The sequence below is a fragment of the Electrophorus electricus genome, chromosome 10, assembly GCF_041902795.1.
Source record: "Electrophorus electricus isolate QZ-2024a chromosome 10, ASM4190279v1, whole genome shotgun sequence".
In the NCBI taxonomy this organism is placed as follows: Eukaryota; Metazoa; Chordata; class Actinopteri; order Gymnotiformes; family Gymnotidae; genus Electrophorus; species Electrophorus electricus.
Window position 1 is genome coordinate 30,738,568 of NC_137506.1, and position 19,895 is coordinate 30,758,462.

General features: G+C 41.6%; 1 protein-coding gene across 2 annotated transcripts in view; it reads right to left on the reverse strand.

Annotated features, from left to right (window-relative positions):
- tmem63c (transmembrane protein 63C) overlaps positions 1 to 19,738 on the reverse strand; it is a 28,391-nt gene extending 8,653 nt beyond the window's left edge. Inside the window, exons 1-11 of one of the 2 annotated variants that reach the window (XM_027025518.3) lie at positions 19,586 to 19,738; positions 8,670 to 8,944; positions 7,244 to 7,323; positions 4,797 to 4,884; positions 4,132 to 4,169; positions 3,473 to 3,615; positions 1,637 to 1,688; positions 1,371 to 1,479; positions 1,148 to 1,221; positions 395 to 475; positions 9 to 129 (exon numbers count right to left, since the gene is read on the reverse strand). In XM_027025518.3, the coding sequence (XP_026881319.2) occupies positions 9 to 129; positions 395 to 475; positions 1,148 to 1,221; positions 1,371 to 1,479; positions 1,637 to 1,688; positions 3,473 to 3,615; positions 4,132 to 4,169; positions 4,797 to 4,884; positions 7,244 to 7,323; positions 8,670 to 8,897 (1,014 nt within the window). In that variant the 5' untranslated portion in view covers positions 8,898 to 8,944; positions 19,586 to 19,738. Of the gene's footprint in view, positions 1 to 8; positions 130 to 394; positions 476 to 1,147; positions 1,222 to 1,370; positions 1,480 to 1,636; positions 1,689 to 3,463; positions 3,616 to 4,131; positions 4,170 to 4,796; positions 4,885 to 7,243; positions 7,324 to 8,669; positions 8,945 to 19,585 lie in introns of both variants that reach the window. The other variant, XM_027025517.3, reaches the window with a different exon arrangement.
- Positions 19,739 to 19,895: the final 157 nt, after the last annotated feature.

Below are 19,895 nucleotides of genomic sequence, written 5' to 3' on the forward strand. Positions count from 1 at the left end.
CACTGTACCTGCTCAAAGCCACATATATCACAGCAGAAGATCTGGGCGCAGGCGTGAGTCTTTATCATGATTCGTCCCTCCTTTTGAGACTTGGTAGTAAAATATATCCTGCCTTTCATTGCTTTTCGTCTATATGGAATTGAGAGAAATATGCTTGATATGAAGAAGAGAAGAATTTAAATAATTCAGAAGGCCATCTGAAATAATTTCAAAATGCTATCTGCAATGCCAATGAGAATTCCCTTCAAGTGTGCTTCACTCAAGTTCCCCGAGGGTGAAATGCATGAAATGCAATACATGGGAATGTGAAGTGGTCTGCTGTGTGTGTGTGTGTGTGTGTGTGTGTGTGTGTGTGTGTGTTTGTGCGTGTGTGATTAAAAGGGGAGGTCATTACCTTTCTGAGTCAAGCTTCATTAGCTTCTGCACGTCGAAGCAGAAGCAGATGTCTGTGACTGTGCAGCTGGGATAAGCCTCACTGGTGGGAGATGGTGGGAGATGGTTAGTCTTCTCAGCAAGCATGGCTAGACATTTACCGAACATATTCAACACTAACAGGTACACCGAACTTATAGGTGTTTTTGTAAATATACAATTACAGACCGTAGTCTGGTGTGCAGAATTTGTCAGTCACCCTCTACCCTCTTGATCTTTGGTCGGTTTCTGACCATTTGGTCGGTTTCTGGGCATTTCCATGTACCATTGTTGTTGCTGAGTTAAGTATGGTCTGCCATCTAAACATATCCAGTCATTACTTTTCCTGTTTTCAGAAACTGACCAGTGATGAGGGGTTAGATCAAGTGTGTGCAATTCCAGCCCTGGAGGGCCACAGTCCACAGTCAAGCATCTCAGCTTCACCTCACCAGTTAATAACCCAGTTTATTAGGAGCCTTAGAGCAGGGACATCATGGAACTATGTTGGTCCTCCTATACTGGAGTTGGGCTCCTCTGGGTAAGTGGATGGTGAGTATAAGTAGCTATAGTTTCCGTCTAGGAGGTGTTTCAAATTATGTGATGGTTCTAATAAAGTGACTGACTGACTTCTAATAAAGTGTATTTGACTTCTTTTTTTGTGTTTACTAAGGGTTATGAGATGCAGTTCTAATACTGGAGTTAACAGAATGGCCATCTGGCTGGTTCGATTACTCACTGAAGGTGTTTTGTGATAAGGCCTGGGTCGGAAATTTCTCTGGGAATGTTGGTGATCATTAGAGTTCTGGCCACCTGCCAAAACAGCAAATTACCCAAACATGTAGTAATGGGCAAATCTACATGAGTAAGCAAGAACATATTGAGTAGGAGTTACATAGCCACCCACCCACCCACCCACACACACACGCAGTTAGAGAGAGGTGTACAGGCACCTCACAAACCTTCTCATCTTCCTTGTATTCCAATCGTGAGGAGTGGTGAGCCATACATAGTACCGTAATTACAAAATATAGAAGTGCGAAGACACTATGTAACCACAGGAAACTGTTCCTGGAGAGAGAGAGAGAGCGAGAGAGAGAGAGAGAGAGAGAGAGAGAGAGAGAGAGAGAGAGAGAGAGAGAAAGAGACTATGCATCTGGCATTTATTGCTACACCATAAATTAGTGACCCTATATTCCATAACTTCAGATATGTAAAATTGGCCTACTGTGTTGATACGTTAGCCACAGTTGTCCAACCAAAATTCTGAGGGCTGTCCTCTGAAAGATGGAAAAAAACAAATGATTTGCATCATAAATGCAATAATTCCAATGCTTCACTCCCTAATGAATATCACTCCCTAATGATATTCTATCCACAATGACTTCTGCTGCTCTTTATTGTCATAAAAAAGGACACAGTGCTACAGGTATAAAACAGCCTCTTCACATGACCCATGGAACATCTGTTGACCTGCCACAGTTCTTCTGCCAAACCAAGCTCACAACAAATTTTAATAGACCACGGAGGTGTGTGTGTGTGTGTGTGTGTGTGTGTGGACAGTGGGTGTTGAGTTTCTCTTTTCATGACTAAAGTTGATAACATTGTATGCTTCTTTTTGTTTCACACTTTTTCATTCTTTTTGCACCATAAAAGAAAGTGACTGCATGCTTTTTTTGGAGCTGGTTGAAAATGATGGTCTGGATTCTCACCGAGCTGTACTGGGTTTATCCCCTCTTGGATTGGCCTATATTGCAGAAAGTTCACTGTTTATGCTTTTATGCCTGAGAATCCCCACGATGAGCTGTTCACTGTTTATGCCTGAGATTCCCCCATGATGAGCTGTTCACTGTTTATGCCTGAGATTCCCTGTGATGAGCTGTTCACTGTTTATGCCTGAGATTCCCCGTGATGAGCTGTTCACTGTTTATGCCTGAGATTCCCCCATGATGAGCTGTTCTCTCTTTATACCTCATGTTTATTCCCTGTGATGTTTATGTCTGAGTTTCCTCACGATCCAACAACAAAAGATCTTTCAGAAGTGCAGGAGTTCTTTTGCATATGCAATCTTTACTTTAGTCTCTCCTCCAGCCGTGCTTTAACCAAGCCTGCACTGGTTTACTTAACAAGGCTTGGGTCTTAGTGTGGCCCACAGATGCCGTTGAGCGGTAAGAACCTCGCCATGGAATAACCCGAGACATGGAATAACAAAAGCCCCACAAAGAAGCCTCACACTCTAGCTTCAGAGCTAAATCATACTACTTTAGAACTTACCATAAAACGGATTATGGCCTGCTCTGGTACACAAAAACTATAGCTGTGTGTGTGTGTGTGTGTGTGTGTGTGTGTGCATGCACGGGTGGGTGGAGGTGGCTGTGGGTGTGGGAGATGTGAAATGAGGTCACACTGAATGCTTTTCTCAACCCTTTTCTTGTGGTTGGGAGTCAGTGCCTTTCCCATGACATCGCGTGTTTTGTTTGGCTTCTCAAGGCCCCAGTTGTACCGGCGAACCATCTCTAAACACTGCGGGGTGGTCCTGACAAGCCCTCATGGCCACTAATGGCTGGGTATGGCTAAAGTCTTCTACCACGTCCAGAGGATTTCCAGGCCTGCCCTCAGAAACCAATCATGATATAACCCTGTGAAGGACTATTCTAAGAATTGTAAGGATAAGTTAGTTAATGTAATCTTTACTTTCATGTGAATGATTTTCATCTGACTGATTATTTGAAATTTGTACTTTACATGTGAATTTATTTCATGGTTATTTACGAATAATGTTTGAGAAATTAAAAACAAGTAATGTAGCTACTTCAGAAGGTTATTAAACAGGGAACTATTTTTCAGGAACTGTCCTGGTAGCCGGAGCATGTGGGTGTAACAACAGAATTTACAAAGAGGCCGAGCAAAAAGCCGTCATCGTCTGGAACAACGCCTCGACAGGGTTATCATAGATACCAAATGTGTCGTGTCTGTTGTCACGAGGGCTTTAAAGTGGCGGGGTGCTGAGGTCAACAGAAAGCCAGCCGGAGGAAGGAGAGTTTCCCGGGGTTACCGAGGTTACCGAGGAGGCTCCCGGAGAGGTTCACCGGCAGGATGACGGCGAGGGACAGCAGGCACACGACGGCCATGAGCAGGATGATGTGGCGCTGGAAGGTCAGGTACGTGACGGCGTCCATGCCGCACTTACTGCGGATCTCCTCGTCCCTGCAAACAAACTCATGATCAGACAAAGGGAGAAAAGAATGACATGCTCCATGAATATGTTACCAGTGTATGCCAAGTATAATATTGCTGTGTGGCCTTCTCTAGTCAATGTACATCCCAAATAAGACCTATGTGATGTATGTTGTAATCACATAAGATAATAAACACAAAAAGACACACACACACACACACACACACACACACACACACACACACACACACACACACACACACACACACACACACATGCTCGCCCCACACACAGTCCGTGGGCCTGCACAACCTCTGTAGCTCCTACTGAGAGGACCACCATCACCAAGGAGCTCCAGAAGGTTCTAACCAGCTAAATACGGCACTGCCGTGCCAACTTGACCGCGCAAATAACACGAGCAGCCTGTGAAGCGGAGAAGTGGACGCTTTATGGCGTTGGGAGGCTTGGACGGCACACCTCTGGCCCCGACTAACGAGACAGCACACAACCAGCTGATGACATCACCACCGCCAGCACACACTTACTTCATGTGGTAGAGAGACGCAAGCCAGGAGCAGAAACCCTATAAAGACGGGAGGGAAGACAACGAGAGCATAAAACGGTCTGGGACACATAAAAGAGGCAGCTAGTGTCTGGCTAGCTTAGCATCTGCCAGAACCATTTGTCCTAGAAGAGAACACAGAGGTCCTTTCTTAACAGAAAGAACCGTGCAAAGATGTGTCGTCCAGTCAAAGAGAGAGGAGGATGGATATAGAAATGGTAGAGTAACAGTCATATTACTCTAAGCTCTCTCACCAATCTCTAAGTGTGTGGTTGTGAGGCAAAGCCAGCTAGCCACACACTCGGTGATCGTTCATGGTGGATACTGCAAGAAGCTGTACCAGTAGATTGTATTCCTAATGAATGAGGCATGTGCAGGGGTTCCCCCACATGTAATTGACCCAGTACATGTCACAGTGGTACCACAGGGAGAGGCACACTACTACTACAGCCATGAAGTTGTAAATACAGCTAATGTAAGAAGAATCAAGAAGAAGCTCATTATTGTACGCATTTATTGAGTTTAAACGGAGAGTGCAACACATGGCATGACACCACATGGCTGCAGTTTTCCTGCAATGGATTTGTTTGTGTGCTGCTAGTGTGTGTGCCCACCGCTCGTGTGTTTGTGCACTGCAGGTCCTCTCACCATGTCTTTGGTCTCGGAGTCTGAAGGGCTGGTTTCAGAGGGAGACTTCTCTTTCTCACTCTGCTCTCCGTAAAACAGTGATGTTAAGCTGTCAAAACGGAGAGCACAAGTATCAATCAACAAGTGCCGCGTTTTTTGTCTTGAAATTGCATCTTTAAAGAGAAAAAAGAACCGTGACCCAAGCATCACACACTGAACAGCAGCACAAACAGCACAGAAATACTGTTCCACATCAGAGGAGCTGTGGGGAAGGCCCTGATTAACGCCTGAGCCCATTAGAGCCATAACAGCGCTAATGTGCAATGTAATGATGACTCCCCCTGCAGTGATCAGAGAAAGCAGAAATCTAAGTAGCACAGCTCCATTTCCAGTTCAGCATCTCTTCTCTCTCTCTCTACACACACACACTGGATTTTGAGGTAATGGATCATAGCTCCTAAAGCTCTGCAGGATATTAGACGCAGGACATTTTTTCTCTGAAACCCTCCACAAGCAGTCCCTCATGAAGCCTGTGCTATTTCTGCCTCAGGACATGACTTAGAGCGTGCTTGTGTGTATATGTACGAGAGTGCATGTGTGCTTTTGCGAATGTGTATTTATGCATGTTTGTGTGTGTGTGTGTGTGTGAATGTGTATGTATAAGTGTATGCAGTCATAGTTCTACTTGTGAGAACCAGTATACTCACACATATGTGTGTGTGGGTGTGTATGTGTGTGTGTGTGTGTGTGTATGAACGTGTATGTGTAAATGTATGTAGTCATAGGTCTACTTGTGAGAACCAGTATACTCACACATATGTGTGCGTGTGTGTGTGTGTGTGTGTGTGTGTGTGTGTGTGTATGAATGGGTATGTGTCAATGTATGCAGTCATATTTCTACTTGTGATTACCAGTATTACGTTTAAGTTTAAATTTAAGTTTGGTTTATTTGTTACATACATAGTCACGCAGTGTGTGTGTGTGTGTGTGTGTGTGTGTGTGTGTGTGTGTGTGTTTGTGTGTGTGTGTGTGTGTGTGTGTGTATGAATGTGTATGTGTAAATGTATGCAGTCATAGTTCTACTTAGTTCTACATAGTTCTAGAAGCTTGGAGAAGTCATCGGACTGTGGTAATGTAATATTTTTCTACTCCACAAGATGGTGTCAGTGTCACGCAATCCACCCTGGAGAACTGGGATTGAATTGGTCAGATGCTACATATCTGCACATTGTGTTTCTACAGATATCTAATAAATAAAACAGCTAACCCACTCCATCTCTTCATGAATTATAGCAATAAGGGGAACAGTGAATTTAAAATCATACTTTCTCTGTGCATATGAAAAGACCACTGGCATAAATCAATCGAGCCAACCTGTCTGCCCCTCTGTCCTGATAGCTAGGTCTAGCACATGGGCTTCATTGTTTCACAGGTACACTGATTTATTGTGTCCAGAGCCTCTTTTTACATAAGTATCCGTAAGGATTATGATGTACCCACCTAAAAGAGATGTGAACATTATCTTGAGTTGGCTCTTCACTCCCTTCACTACCACTACAATAACCCTTCACTACCAGTACAATAACCCTTCTAGTACCATAACCCTTCACTACCAGTACAATAACCCTTCACTACCAGTACAATAACCCTTCACTACCAGTACAATAACCCTTCACTACCAGTACCATAAACCTTCACTACCAGTACCATAAACCTTCACTACCAGTACCATAAACCTTCACTACCAGTACAATTACCCTTCACTACCAGTACCATAAACCTTCACTACCAGTACCATAAACCTTCACTACCAGTACAATAACCCTTCACTACCAGTACCATAAACCTTCACTACCAGTACCATAAACCTTCACTACCAGTACAATAACCCTTCACTACCAGTACCATAAACCTTCACTACCAGTACCATAAACCTTCACTACCAGTACAATAACCCTTCTAGTACCATAACCCTTCACTACCTGTACAATAACCCTTCACTACCAGTACCATAAACCTTCACTACCAGTACCATAACCCTTCACTACCAGTACCATAAACCTTCACTACCAGTACCATAAACCTTCACTACCAGTACAATAACCCTTCACTACCAGTACCATAAACCTTCACTACCAGTACAATAACCCTTCTAGTACCACAACCCTTCTAGTACCACAACCCTTCTAGTACCACAACCCTTCTAGTACAATAACCCTTCACTACCAGTACAGTAACCATTCTAGTACCATAACCCTTTAGTACCAGTGCCATAATCCTTAACTACCAGTACTCGTAGGTATTGTCTATGATAGTCAGCCATTTGGATTAAAGAGAAGTGTACCACATTACATTGTTTGTTTTTTGTCTGTTTGATTGTATTTTGCATGGGTATGTGACAGGGAGTTCAGAGCACAGGCAGACATATCTGTCACTGTCCTGACATACGTATCATTGTCCAAACATACCTGTCATTGTCCATCAGCAGGGCCAGACGTCCGTAGTCCCATGCTGCCTTCCTCAGACAGGAGAAGACCAGCAGCAGGAACTACAGCACACAACATCACATCAAACATCACACTTCTACATAGACCATGTTATTTCTACATGGACCATGTCACATCTACATAGACCATGTTATTTCTACATGGACCATGTCATGTCTACATGGACCATGTCACGTCTACATGGACCATGTAACACCTTCACATGGCAAATCTGTTTCAGCACATTTAAACCTGACATTTCATTTCCTGTGTTATTCTTTGCATGTGTGAAAATCAAGGAAGCATTTCATTGCTAAGGCATGTTAAATGATTAAGTTAAGTGATTACTTGATTAAGCATGAATGAAATAGTACTTTAATAAACCTATCTACTTTTAGTATTTTCAAAAATGAGACACTGTGCTTCTGCACACTGAATCACACACAAAAACAAGCAAATGCATCCACATGAACACATACACACACACACACACACACACACAACACACACACACACACACACACACACACACACACACACACACACACACACACACACACACACACACACCAGGAAGAAGGAGAACAAAAAATCCTCTTAATAAGCCTTTCTGTTTAATAGGACCACATGTAGCAGTAATAATTAGCCAATTCTTTAGGCCGAGAGTGGAGAGGTGAGTGGTTGTCTTGGAAACGGACAGGGAGGTCAGTATGCAGGCTGTTCACATAATAACTGCAGTCAATGATAAGACAACCACACCACACAGCCCCAGGGCCCATGGATACAGCCTCACTCACATGACATCTCTTAGCTGCAATCCCTGTGTTTTGAACTGTGAAAAATATATCCATTAGCTCCCTCTGACACCCACCAATAAATTGCTTTGAGGTAGTAAAAAAAGGAACTCCATTGTGGATTTGTGTTACGGTTGGCAAGGTGTGTTTATGCTGTGGGGTTAATAATCTGAATGAGCCAGGGTTTAGAAATACATACAAATACAAGGCAAGGTCTAAGACTGCTATACATCCTGAAATGTGAAGAATCATACAGAAGAAGCTAATGTCTGTAACTTGCATGTAAAAAACAAAGGAGACCTTTAGAGATGTTATACCACGATACCATATAAAATTATAGTATATTACATAATTATCTACCACAATTAGATACATAAGGCAAAGTTGGGAAATGTTAAAGATAAATTAGTGTGATTTTATTATTTTCTACTATTATTTCTTTGTTTCTGATCCATTCCTCAAAGCTCTCCCCAGCCAATGACTTTTTTTAGATTTGTTCCAACTCCTACCCCACCTAACTTCCTGCTTGTATGTATGTATGTATGGTTCTGGGAACAAAAGTCTGGGGTGTCTGGGCCAATCTTGTAGAGCCGTGCTTCAGAGGGATACACTACCAGCCAGAGGGCGAGGTTGATGGCCAAGACTGTGGGTACACCGCCAAAGGGCAGGCCCTGGAGCACACTGCTGTGAGAGTGCGAGCGGTAGCAACCCTCCGACGTGCCGTTCCCCTCGGCTGCCGAGCCCGGGAAGCCCAGGGCATCCAGTTCCATCACGGTCCCTGGCCATACCTCCGCCTCTGATGTCAGCCTCACTGCGCCCAGTGAATCAGAATGCTCTGCCATGCCGATGGCCTGGGTCTCACCAATGGCCGCAGACTGTCAAAGCATCGCTGTGGAGAAAGGAAGTCGGCAGCAGACAAGAGTCGTCGGAATGGTACTGGCATCAGTCGAGAATGATTTTGCACAATGATGATTTGAAAAGACTGGACATATGGCATTAGATATCTGACATACACAAAAGATTTATTACATTATAATAACATGTTGCCATGGATTTAAAAAAAACTCACTGCTTCCCATTTGCTTTATGAGTGAAATTTTAATTTTAGTTTTTCATATATGGCCTTGAGGCCGGAAGAGACTTGTTGCAAATCAATTCCTATGTGCAATACTTGCTGGTCTGAGTTCAGCTCTCTGGTTTCCATACTAGTGTCACTCTATTCCACAGTTTCCAGTTGTCTGATCTTAGCCATCTCACACAAGTAAACAAATCCTCAGAGGAAAAAGCAAAAATCGCTACAGTCCAGATCATGACAAATCATCAGATAAGTGTGTTGTTTTTCAACCAACTCAATATCTTTAGATTTTTGATGGAAAGAAATAAATCATTACTTTTAAAATTTTTAAAATGCTTGAGGTAGCTTTGTGGTGAAAATCCTCTCATCCAATCTGACACTAGCGATAACACAATCAATAAAAATGCTATGCATCAGTGTCCAGACATGGCAGGTCAAATGCTGAAATATGACACTGCGTAACCCTCACTGCATGTGCTCTCTGCTCTCCTGATGTCAGAAGTGTCTGGAACTGCTTCAGAGCAGGATTTGGTGCACCTGCAACAGGATCTGCAGTGGGAAGAGCTGGCCAAAACAGCCCATGAGCCATCAGCAAGGCCCCGTCCAGGGAGACAGAGACAACGGCTCTTCAGGTGATCCTCACCCTCCTGCGTAATCACGTCTAACGAGTGACAAATGGAGGAGCACTACAGACGCACACTTAGATGATAACCATACAGTCCCCTCTGTTAGTCACTGTAACCATGTTGTCACTTCCTGTTGTTGCTCAAAATGTCAATCAGATGGCTCCCTGGGGACTTTCTAACAGATGACAGCAGGCTGGAGCGACTTTTATAGTCCCATACGGTAATCGTGCGGTTAGCACGGCTGTTCCGGGGACATATCAGCATGAGGTAGCGATACAGGAACAATCGGGGAAAATCGCTTTACGGGTTGCATGCTGCTATCGCAACAACCTGAGATTGATTGCACATTCAGAATTTAAGCTGAGCTCCCAGATGTCCTGTTCAAGGTCGCGAAAAGATGAGCAGCTTAAGCAGATCAGTGACTTCCCCTGAAAGCCTGATCAAAAAAGAAAACTGCTCTACAGTACAATCCAAAATAAGGCAGGAAGAAAAGAAAAAGTTATTTTCCTACTTATCACTTATCTGGTGCAAACAAACCAACCAACAAACAAACAAACATCTAAGAAATCCAAAAATGCAAACAAAATGCATGGATAACAGGAATCAAACTCTTCTTATACGGAGCTACTAAATAGCTATTCAGTGTTTACAGTCAGATTAATCCGTTGTGATTTTGAATCAGATGAGCAGGCACCATTACTGCACAGAGCTAATGACCAACACAAATCTGCTCCACAGGGTTGTGAGTCATGCGCACAGACACACAGACACACACAGACAATGATGCACAAATGAATTATAACCCTAATGTATAATCATTGTTTGCGGAACACAAGGCCACCAGGCTGAATGATTGCTCTCTGCTTCTCTAACCTGTGGAAAATTACAGAAAGCCACTTCACCAACCCTTCATTCACACCCACTGACTCCCTTATCAATGCCATGTTTTACAGAGAAAATAACCTGTTTTCTGAAAAGATAACGGTATTTGCAATGATAGGAGCTGCTCCCATAGTTTTGGAAGCATGGAAGCACTGTGGTGCAAGGTTAACACTCAAACCAATTCATCATTATACTGTACTTTAATACATCAATGAATACTGTATTTCATTACATTGAACTGTGTGATCTAAAACTGAAACTGTAAGGTGATTTATGAAATTGGTAGAGTCATTCTTTATTCCAACATTAATAAGATTTATAGTCAGCAATAAATAGTAAATGCCAGAGGACCGCTGCCCAAGGCTGTTCTCAGCGCATCATTGCGTGGGAGTAGATATATGCTGTAGTGTTGACCCCGGGGCTGTGGGGAGGAATGGCTGGAGATATGGGGTGCTGAGTGCAGAAGAAAAATAATACGAATTTTGAAGCAGGAACAATGAAGCTGCCACTGTTTAGGAGTGCCAAGAAGACAGTTGAGGTGGAGGTGATGCTCCTCACTGAGATGGAGGTAATGATGCTAATGTGTAATCTAGGGATACTCCGAAGCGACGTTCCTTTGCTATCATGCAACATGTTCGCGGTGCAAAGTGTTGGTCAAATAAGGACTAACAGCTAGGAGTTCTGACTGCTGGGGCTCTTTTTGGAGGTCTTTGGAGCCTTTGGCCTTTGGCGTTCAGAATTACCCAACATTATTTGTATGGGATATTCCAAAAGGAAAGGAATTAATATAGAGACAACAAGGAGGCCTAAACATATGGTTAAGAAGTGATGACTTCATAAATGTTCCGTTTCAAAGCACATCATCATGGTGCCCAGCTCTGGTCCTGGAGACCCAGCCCACCGCAGAGCTTCCAGAGCTAAACTAACATGCCTGATTCAAGGCCATCAGTAGCAGACAAATACAAGCATCATGTGTGTGTGCATATGTGTACAAGCTGCAGGGCAGTAGACCTCCAAGACCGACATTAGGCAATGCTGTGTTAAAACAGCAGTGGGTCGGCTGTTTGACCAGCCTGCAGTTAAGTTACACACAACGTCCTCTACCTCAGATGTTTCCATGCCTTTGTCAGCTAAAGATTAATTATTTACTTGGAGAGGCAGAAGAGTCTGTAGTAGGATAGACAAGGAATGAAAAAACTGATACAAAAGAAATAGAAATCATAAATAACAGTACGGACATTTATTGATTAAACAGACACCCATCAAATTATCAGCAGGATGAATATAAAATGCTACTTCTATGGGACACGTGATTACCATATATGAAACAGCATCATGATCGGCATTCTGCCTCTGCTTGATCACTGAACACGAGACACAGATGACACTTCAACGTGCCCATATTCCCCAAGCTCAGGTTTGTCTGGTGTCACCTCAGCAGGTTTCTTGTACGGATTGCAGAGAGAGATGCGCTACTTTTGTTTCTCACCAGTCCAGGCTCAAGGTCACGGGGCTTCTGAACTTGAATGATTGTCCACAGTTTAATATTCTTTTCCCATTCCAAAGCCATGATGTAGATAATTTCCCAGAAACCTCTCTCACCACTGGCTTCTGTGGGATATGGTATTTAAACCACACTACAGAATCATATGTATATGGGCTTGACTTCATATCCACTTGTGATTCTGCTTAAAGAAAAAAATGTGAAGATGCACTTTATGATCCAATATAGATTTTCATTATTTGTTTTTAAGGCCATAATTCTTACATTACACATCCATGGCATTGAGCTGATGCTTTTATCCAAAGTGACTTACAATTCTTATTGAGCAATTGTGGGTTAAGGGTGTTGCTAAGGGGCTCCAACAGTGGCAACTTGGCTTGAACTAGCAACCTTCTAATTACTAGTAAAGTACCTTAACCACTGAGCTACCACTGCCTCGTATAACACTCTGAGATCCCTCAGGTCTTCCTCACAAGCTTTGCTCTCTTGTTAGATCCCAAATGCAACAGAAAGTTACTCATACCTTTAAGTCTTTGGAAGGGTCAAATCAAACATGCCTCATCTATGTATGTTTTAAGTCAAACTTAAAACATAATTTTATACTTCAGCCTATGGAACAGATAAATGTGATATGAGTGTGTCAATGTTATGACATGTACTCTTATGCAGTGGGGAGCAGAAATAGCACAGGATGAATAATTTGAACTTCTATTTTGTTTCACACACTGAATTCGAATGTGTTTTAGAATTTTTCTAAAAAGTATGGTTTTTAAGTGATGGAGCAGTTCAAATTTATATGAAGTATATATCACTTAATCATAAAGAAGGCTGTTATTAAACTATGCATTTGCAACTTCTAAAATGTCAGATTGTTTGCCTTTATTTGGCCTTAGGAACAACCCTCTTCATTGTCCAGCAGTAGTGTAACAATACAGAGGTAACCCTCTTTCCTGGGTACGGCTTCTCCATACTGTATATAATGACATGCAACAAAACAACGATGGGTAGTAGAGAAATTCTAAAAAAATGTTTGGATTCACTTTGCAAAAAGACATAATAAACAGGTATTTTTTTCAGGAAGCAAAATAATTTTTGATCAGTGTTACCTATTAGCTAACTAGGTAATAACACTTCAAAAAGTGACAAACTTAACAACCACCAAAAATGAGTATGTGTATATGAAATGAGTGCTCTGTTTCTTTTTTCTTACCACCTATTAAACCAAGTACCATTTTGTAGTCTGTGGCCATACTTATAAGTTACAAACCTTATAAAAATGATTTTATAAAATAATACGCTTGTGGCCAATTAGTTATTAATTATTAAATCTTAATTATTCTGGAATTCTCTTTTACTGGTGATATCTTGTACTGTTGCAGGATCTGGTAGAGAACATGCATATAGCGATCATAAAAGTTTGGTGAATAAATGTTGTTTTTTTTTTTACCAAGATCAAATGTTTTGCATATTTATGCAATGGTTAGAACAATGATTTGGTACAATGTCTGAGACAGAAGTCCATGAGATTCCACGTCATTCCCCCAGCTGCACTGTGGCTGTCCATGCTTGGCTTCTCGGTTTCCGGAACATTACAGCTGGATGTTACTGCCAGATGTCTCAGAGACTTTTTTCCTCCCCGGCGTTAGTAGTGTCATTGCCTCTATATATACACATGGTTCCATCAAATAATGCATTTGCTTATAAGACTATGAAAAAAAATTATTACATTAATAAGTAGTTGATGTGAGCTTTGCCTATATCTGGCCTTAGGGACATATGGGATGTGAAATGTGGTTATTCCCTCTTGCCATGCCTTCTAAGCCCAATCATGTCCCCTGTGAAGCCAACAATAGCTGGCTGGGAAAATCTGCACTGTTACTGACTGACGACCTGAAGACATGCCGGCTGGGTTTGGATGCAACACCTGGCACACTGCTCCACACGCCTGAAAAGGTCTGCAGATTGGTACTGTACTGCCATCTCATTCACAACACTGGCATGGAGTTTGTTACTTTCAGGCCTCGAGTGCTTTTTAAATGTGTTCTTCTCTGGATGAAAGGCAGAACTTGCCAAGAACGTAGAGCCCTACCAACATGAAAGCACTGCTCCCACTGAGTTTGGATTATTACTGCGTGACTGGTATTCCTGGACCTGAAGGTCTCGGCCCTTTAAGAACACACTCCAGCTGAAAATAAACAACACTTCACAAGCCACCGGTAGGCCCTCGTGTTAGTTCAGTTTACCTCATGGCGGATGATGAGAAAAGCATTCTGAGGTAAAAGGTGATGAGATTTTTATAGTTCTAAAAAAATTGTTGAGGGTCTGAGAGGACCACCAACAGCCTGTCCCCAATTAAGGCCGACTGGATGTGACAGCATGTAAAAATAGCCTGGTGCGCTGACTCCTGGCTGTCAGCAGTGATCAGTGTCACAGTGTTGCCAAAGCACACGATCTGGACACAGGATGGGCCCTATTGAAGTATGACTACCTACATCTACTGTGGAACGCCACAGTTTAGAACATTTGAGCTTTCTTTCTGGACTGATGACACTACTGCAGAAACGATTTTTTTTAATGGATTGTTGCGTACTGCGTAATTTCAAAATTCACGGATGAAATGAGTAAGCTCTTAAATCGGCATATTGACATCTGACTTACTTTTCAAGATTGATATGGAGACTGATGCCTCAGTTTTCAATATAAGATTTAAAATATAAAACGGAGAAAGGTAGATAATATCTTAAAAATAGATAAAACAATTAAAATTCTCAAAAATGGATAAACATAATAATTGATGACTACATCATATATAAACCCTTGATTTAATTTTCAATTAAAGCAAGGTGATGCATGACTGTATACTGTGAAGTTAGAAATGTCTGAGTCCTTAAACTAAGCCTTGTGATGAAGATTCTTTAAAAACGTTCTTATCCTCTTAATAAAAAATTCTTATTCCAAACCTCTTTATACAAGGATCTTATTTGTAAGTTGAATTCAGAATAAACATTCTGAAACTAAACATGACATCTTATTAACAATATGGCTTAAAGCCACATCATAAAACAAACAAACAAACAAACACACACACACGTGCACGCACACACACACTGAGGCATAGACACTAATGCATTACACTCACTATAGGAATCTGTAATCCTGGATAACTTCTTCTTGAGATGACAATAATGTAACTGTATGGTATGCTGCCAAAAGCTACAAATGTGTCATGTATTTAGCCTCGTGCTCTCCTGTTTCAACAGTGTGATGGGCACAGCAAAGCTTTAGTGCTTGGCTGAGTGTACGTGTGCTGTTTCCATCTATGTGTGAAGACTGAGTCCTTGCTCATGATAATGAAGGCACAGTATGGATGATGCAGGACCAAGCCAAACAACAACAACATGTGAGTGAACAAGAACAACAGGAATCCCAGACATGACCAATGGCAGCAGAGCCACGAAAAAGTACTTTAAGAGGGAGTCACCAGCACAGAAATAGGACTCCATAAACTGGAAGAAGTGCAGTGGCCAGCTTGTAAGAGAACAGAGTCACCACCTTTGGCCCAGAGAAAACCTGCATATTTCCATCCAGTTCGGTTAAATATTTTCGGTTACGTTTTTAACTTCTGAGAACCTAAATCTAAAATTACATAAATATAATTAGCAAGTCAGCAAGATAAAATGTTGAGGACACACTTCATTCACAGCCAATTAAATACTAGCGCACTACAGAACAAAATGTATATTTAATTCAAATGAATATAATAAATAAAGCAAAATAAAAGCTGCTTTAACAAATCGAACACGGAACATATGTCCCAGAAAAGAAGCAATATGTTTTTCAGGACGACCAAGCAAAAAATCTTTACAGGAAAACCGGCATGCTTTAAGAGAGTGCTAAAGAAGCATCGCTATGCAGCAGCGATGCTGTTTGGTGGGAGTCGACTCCCAGCAGAATTCCTGAGTGGGTTCAGTGTTCAGACTAGCCTAGCTAGTGCCCTTCTACCCTCACCCACCCATGATTTTTGTGGCTGAGAAATCATGATGAGCTGTGTGCCTACTGCAGAGGGATGTATCACTTTTCAATCTCTGCCAAGAGCACCATCAAATATTCATGCATCTGTTGCACAGAGATGCCAAATACACAACATTGTTCCTAGGACTGTTTGTTGGTTGCTCTCAGGAATGCAGTGCGCACATTGTGGGTGTGGTACCACTGTGATTTTAAATTCCTGAAAGGCTTCGAAACATAAAGAGGTGATAAAATCAGTAACAGTGCAATCTCTCTGCCCTTTTGTCTTGCAAACCATATTAACACATGACAAAAAGGAGATAAACAGGAGCATAGTTACACCTGTCTGTGTAACTGAAGGATTGTGCTGTCAGAAATCTGCAGGGTTTTTTAAAGTGTCTGTGAGCTTCCAGTCTAACCCACCAGACAACATATATTCTCCACTGTTGTCTTTATTTCTCATTCAAGCCAACATAAATTAGCGATATCAGCTTCTGAAAAGGTGGCTATTACTGTTCCTCCAAGGGCAACAAGAAGATCTCACTCTCTCTTTCTCTCTCTCTCTCTCTCTCTCTCTCTCTCTCTCTCTCTCTCTCTCTCTCTCTCTCACACACACACACACACAATCTACATCAACACTACAATACAACAATTAAACACACATTTCAATAAACTCTCACCATAAAGCCAGAACCCACACACGCCCCCAGTGAGCCATTTCTGTAAACCTCCACCACAGCAATGTCCCAGCACTTCCACTGGAAAATATCAATCAAGCCTGCTTTCCTGTCTCCCTCTCTCTGCTGTGTGCTTACTACAATAAACCAATTGTGGGGAGAACACTTTGATGCTCTAATCTTAGCATGAGTTGGAAAAGGAGAAAACACATGCTGTGGTCTTGTTGCTAGGATATAGTAAAAAGATATCATCAGAGTACTATTATCCTTTAATTAGTATAATAATAATTTATTTGATAGTTTAGGTTGTAAAACAGGAAAACCACAAAAGGAGCAAAATGACATGCATCCTTTCCAAAATAAAGAAGAACAGAAATGTTAGGGTAAGAGAATTCCAAGCTCTGGAAGAGTGGTTAGAGGAACAGACTTGCTCATTTATGTTACAGAAAACCATTTGCACATAGAAAGGCAAATGCAAACAGGTACCAAAGTCAGTGAAAATGTTCCCTACATCTTTGTAAGGCCACCGGGGCAGTTGAAACAAATGCAACGTCCCACTAATATTAGTGATGAAAGGGCCAAGCATAAGAGCTGTACACACTGGAGCACTGCAGGCATGCATTCTAATGTTTTATTCATGACAGCCCGGTTATGGACCACTGCGAACACTGTAACATAAACGCAATGACATTTTAACCAGTGTTGCTGATCAAGACTGGTAGGAAATGTCAACCTAGGAGAGGCTATGTATGCTGTAGCTACGCGTAGCAGGAGAAACCCATTTTATCCAAGTTGAAGAAATTGGCACTAAGTGTTTTTCTTTGCCAACTGGATGGGATCTGTTCAAGGATAAAGACTCAAGATGTCATTCATTCACGTGGAACCTAAGGTCCAGACCAAATTGCTGCTCTGGCAATTGACATATTAATGACATGCACAAATGTTTATTTATTTATTCATTTACTTGTTTTTAAAGAGGTTTTGGTTAAGAAGCTATTATGCCATCAGGACATGTGCACTGGGATAATTTTGTTGTACTATTGACTTACAAATACTTCAGCCTGAATGGAGGTATGAAATCTTATACGAAAAATGAAAAAGAACCTGATAAAAATGCATACAAATTAAAGAACATTTGAATGATAAATAGCTATTTGATTTTATAAAATCAAGTGTTATTTGATTAAAACAATGTTGATTTTATAATTTTTTAAATCAAAGATACACACGTTTTATCATTCATCACCACAGAGGGACATTATGCATGAGGGTAGAAATAAATATTTGATGAAAAGAAACCATGATTAAAATGCAAGTGAACTGAAAGCTACATTATTAAATGATTGAACTTTGGAGTATTGCGTCATTTATCATTTAGCTCAAGCCATTTTTGTTACTGGCCTCATTTCTCATTTAACATGAGTGGTTTTTATTACTTGCCTTATTTATCGTTTAACGTTAATCATTTTTGTTACCTGCCTAGTTTATCATTTAACTCAAGCGATCTTTGGTACTTTGGCCTAAATGTCGATCACAAAGTTGTGCGCCCCTGCTCTGAAGCGCTCGGCGCTCCTCGCCTGCCGTGTGTGAGGGCTGTAGGCTGTACCTCTGTAGCCAAGTGGCCTCGCAAGGTTAACAACTCCGGAGCTACACTTGACATGGTCTACTCGTTTACTCATTCACTAATCATTCCATACATGTTCTTTATACACACCAAACATTATTCAGATCATTTAATAATATACCACTCTAGTTTTTCGTTAGTATGCGATAATCATCTTTTTTGTTGGTTTGTTACACCCTCATGAAACCCTCTTCGGTTATTGATAAAACGTGATATTCGCTACCAAAAAACAACAACACTGTTTTAGTTAAATTGGAATTTATTTTATCAAATCAAATAACTGTTTACCACCAAGTTTCATTTTACATTCATGCTTTTCAGCTTCATGTACACAATTTAACGTGTTTCTTCGACCCCTCCTAACACCGCGGGAGCTAGTAAAAACGAACTGCTAACCAGACATCTCACCGCTCATGGTTATATCCCAAAAATCCTGGGTGTGGTACTTAATATGTATGGTTTTAATGTTTACACGGTAGTATTTACTTGACAGACGATCAAAGAAGGTGCGTGTAGGCCAAAGAGGCTATACAGGTTATATCAGCGCAACAAACAAAAACGCTGAAATGGTGCTGTCGTTTCAGAGATTTCGCCCTGGTTAAGTCTCACCTGACCGATCACATGTTCCCCACGGACATTCAACTTCTCACTGACGACGTAAATAAACGTCGGCGAGCACTCGAGTCTTGTAGCGTTCACATCAATAAGAGAATAAGACACAGGCTACATTTCCGCACACACTACAATAACAATACAACAGCGGAGACAGATGGGAGATTGTTCATCGAGATCTGCGCACGTTAAGGGGACAAATAATCAAGCAAATCTATAATTGGATTCAGGAAATTGATATTCAGTGAATTCATTAGTTCGCCTACATAAAACTACAGTCAACACAAGCCAACAAACGACATCCTGATCTGCGCTTTCTCGTACAGGCTCACTGCTGCAGTAGCTACCAAACCAAAATACAACTGCCAAACCAATATGTCCACTTTTAAAAGCCCTTCAACTTAATCAAAATTAACACAATGCCTGATACGTCGTTTTAAATGGAACTGGAACAAACATAATTGGGCTCCACGCCTATTACGGGACAGTTTATTCCATCTTATGGACAACAGCAAAGCTCACCTTTTCAACGCCTCCTGTAGTGTAGGCTACGTCCGGTTAGATGCTTCTGGTTGTCTGCATCAGCACCAAGAAACAAGGGAAGCGCCCATCTGTTTAGGGACTGTCTATAAAGTTACATCGGTTACATAGACTGAGGGATCATCATGGCGTTTACTTCTGATATGTGGGTGATTACAATTAGCCGTATCTGCTTCGGAATAAGATAATATTGGAATCTAGACATGCTGTGCGTTTTGAAATGACAAGAAAGCAACGGAATATCTAAGGAGTTAAGTGGCAATAGACTACTGCGCTGGGGAGGATCTTAAAA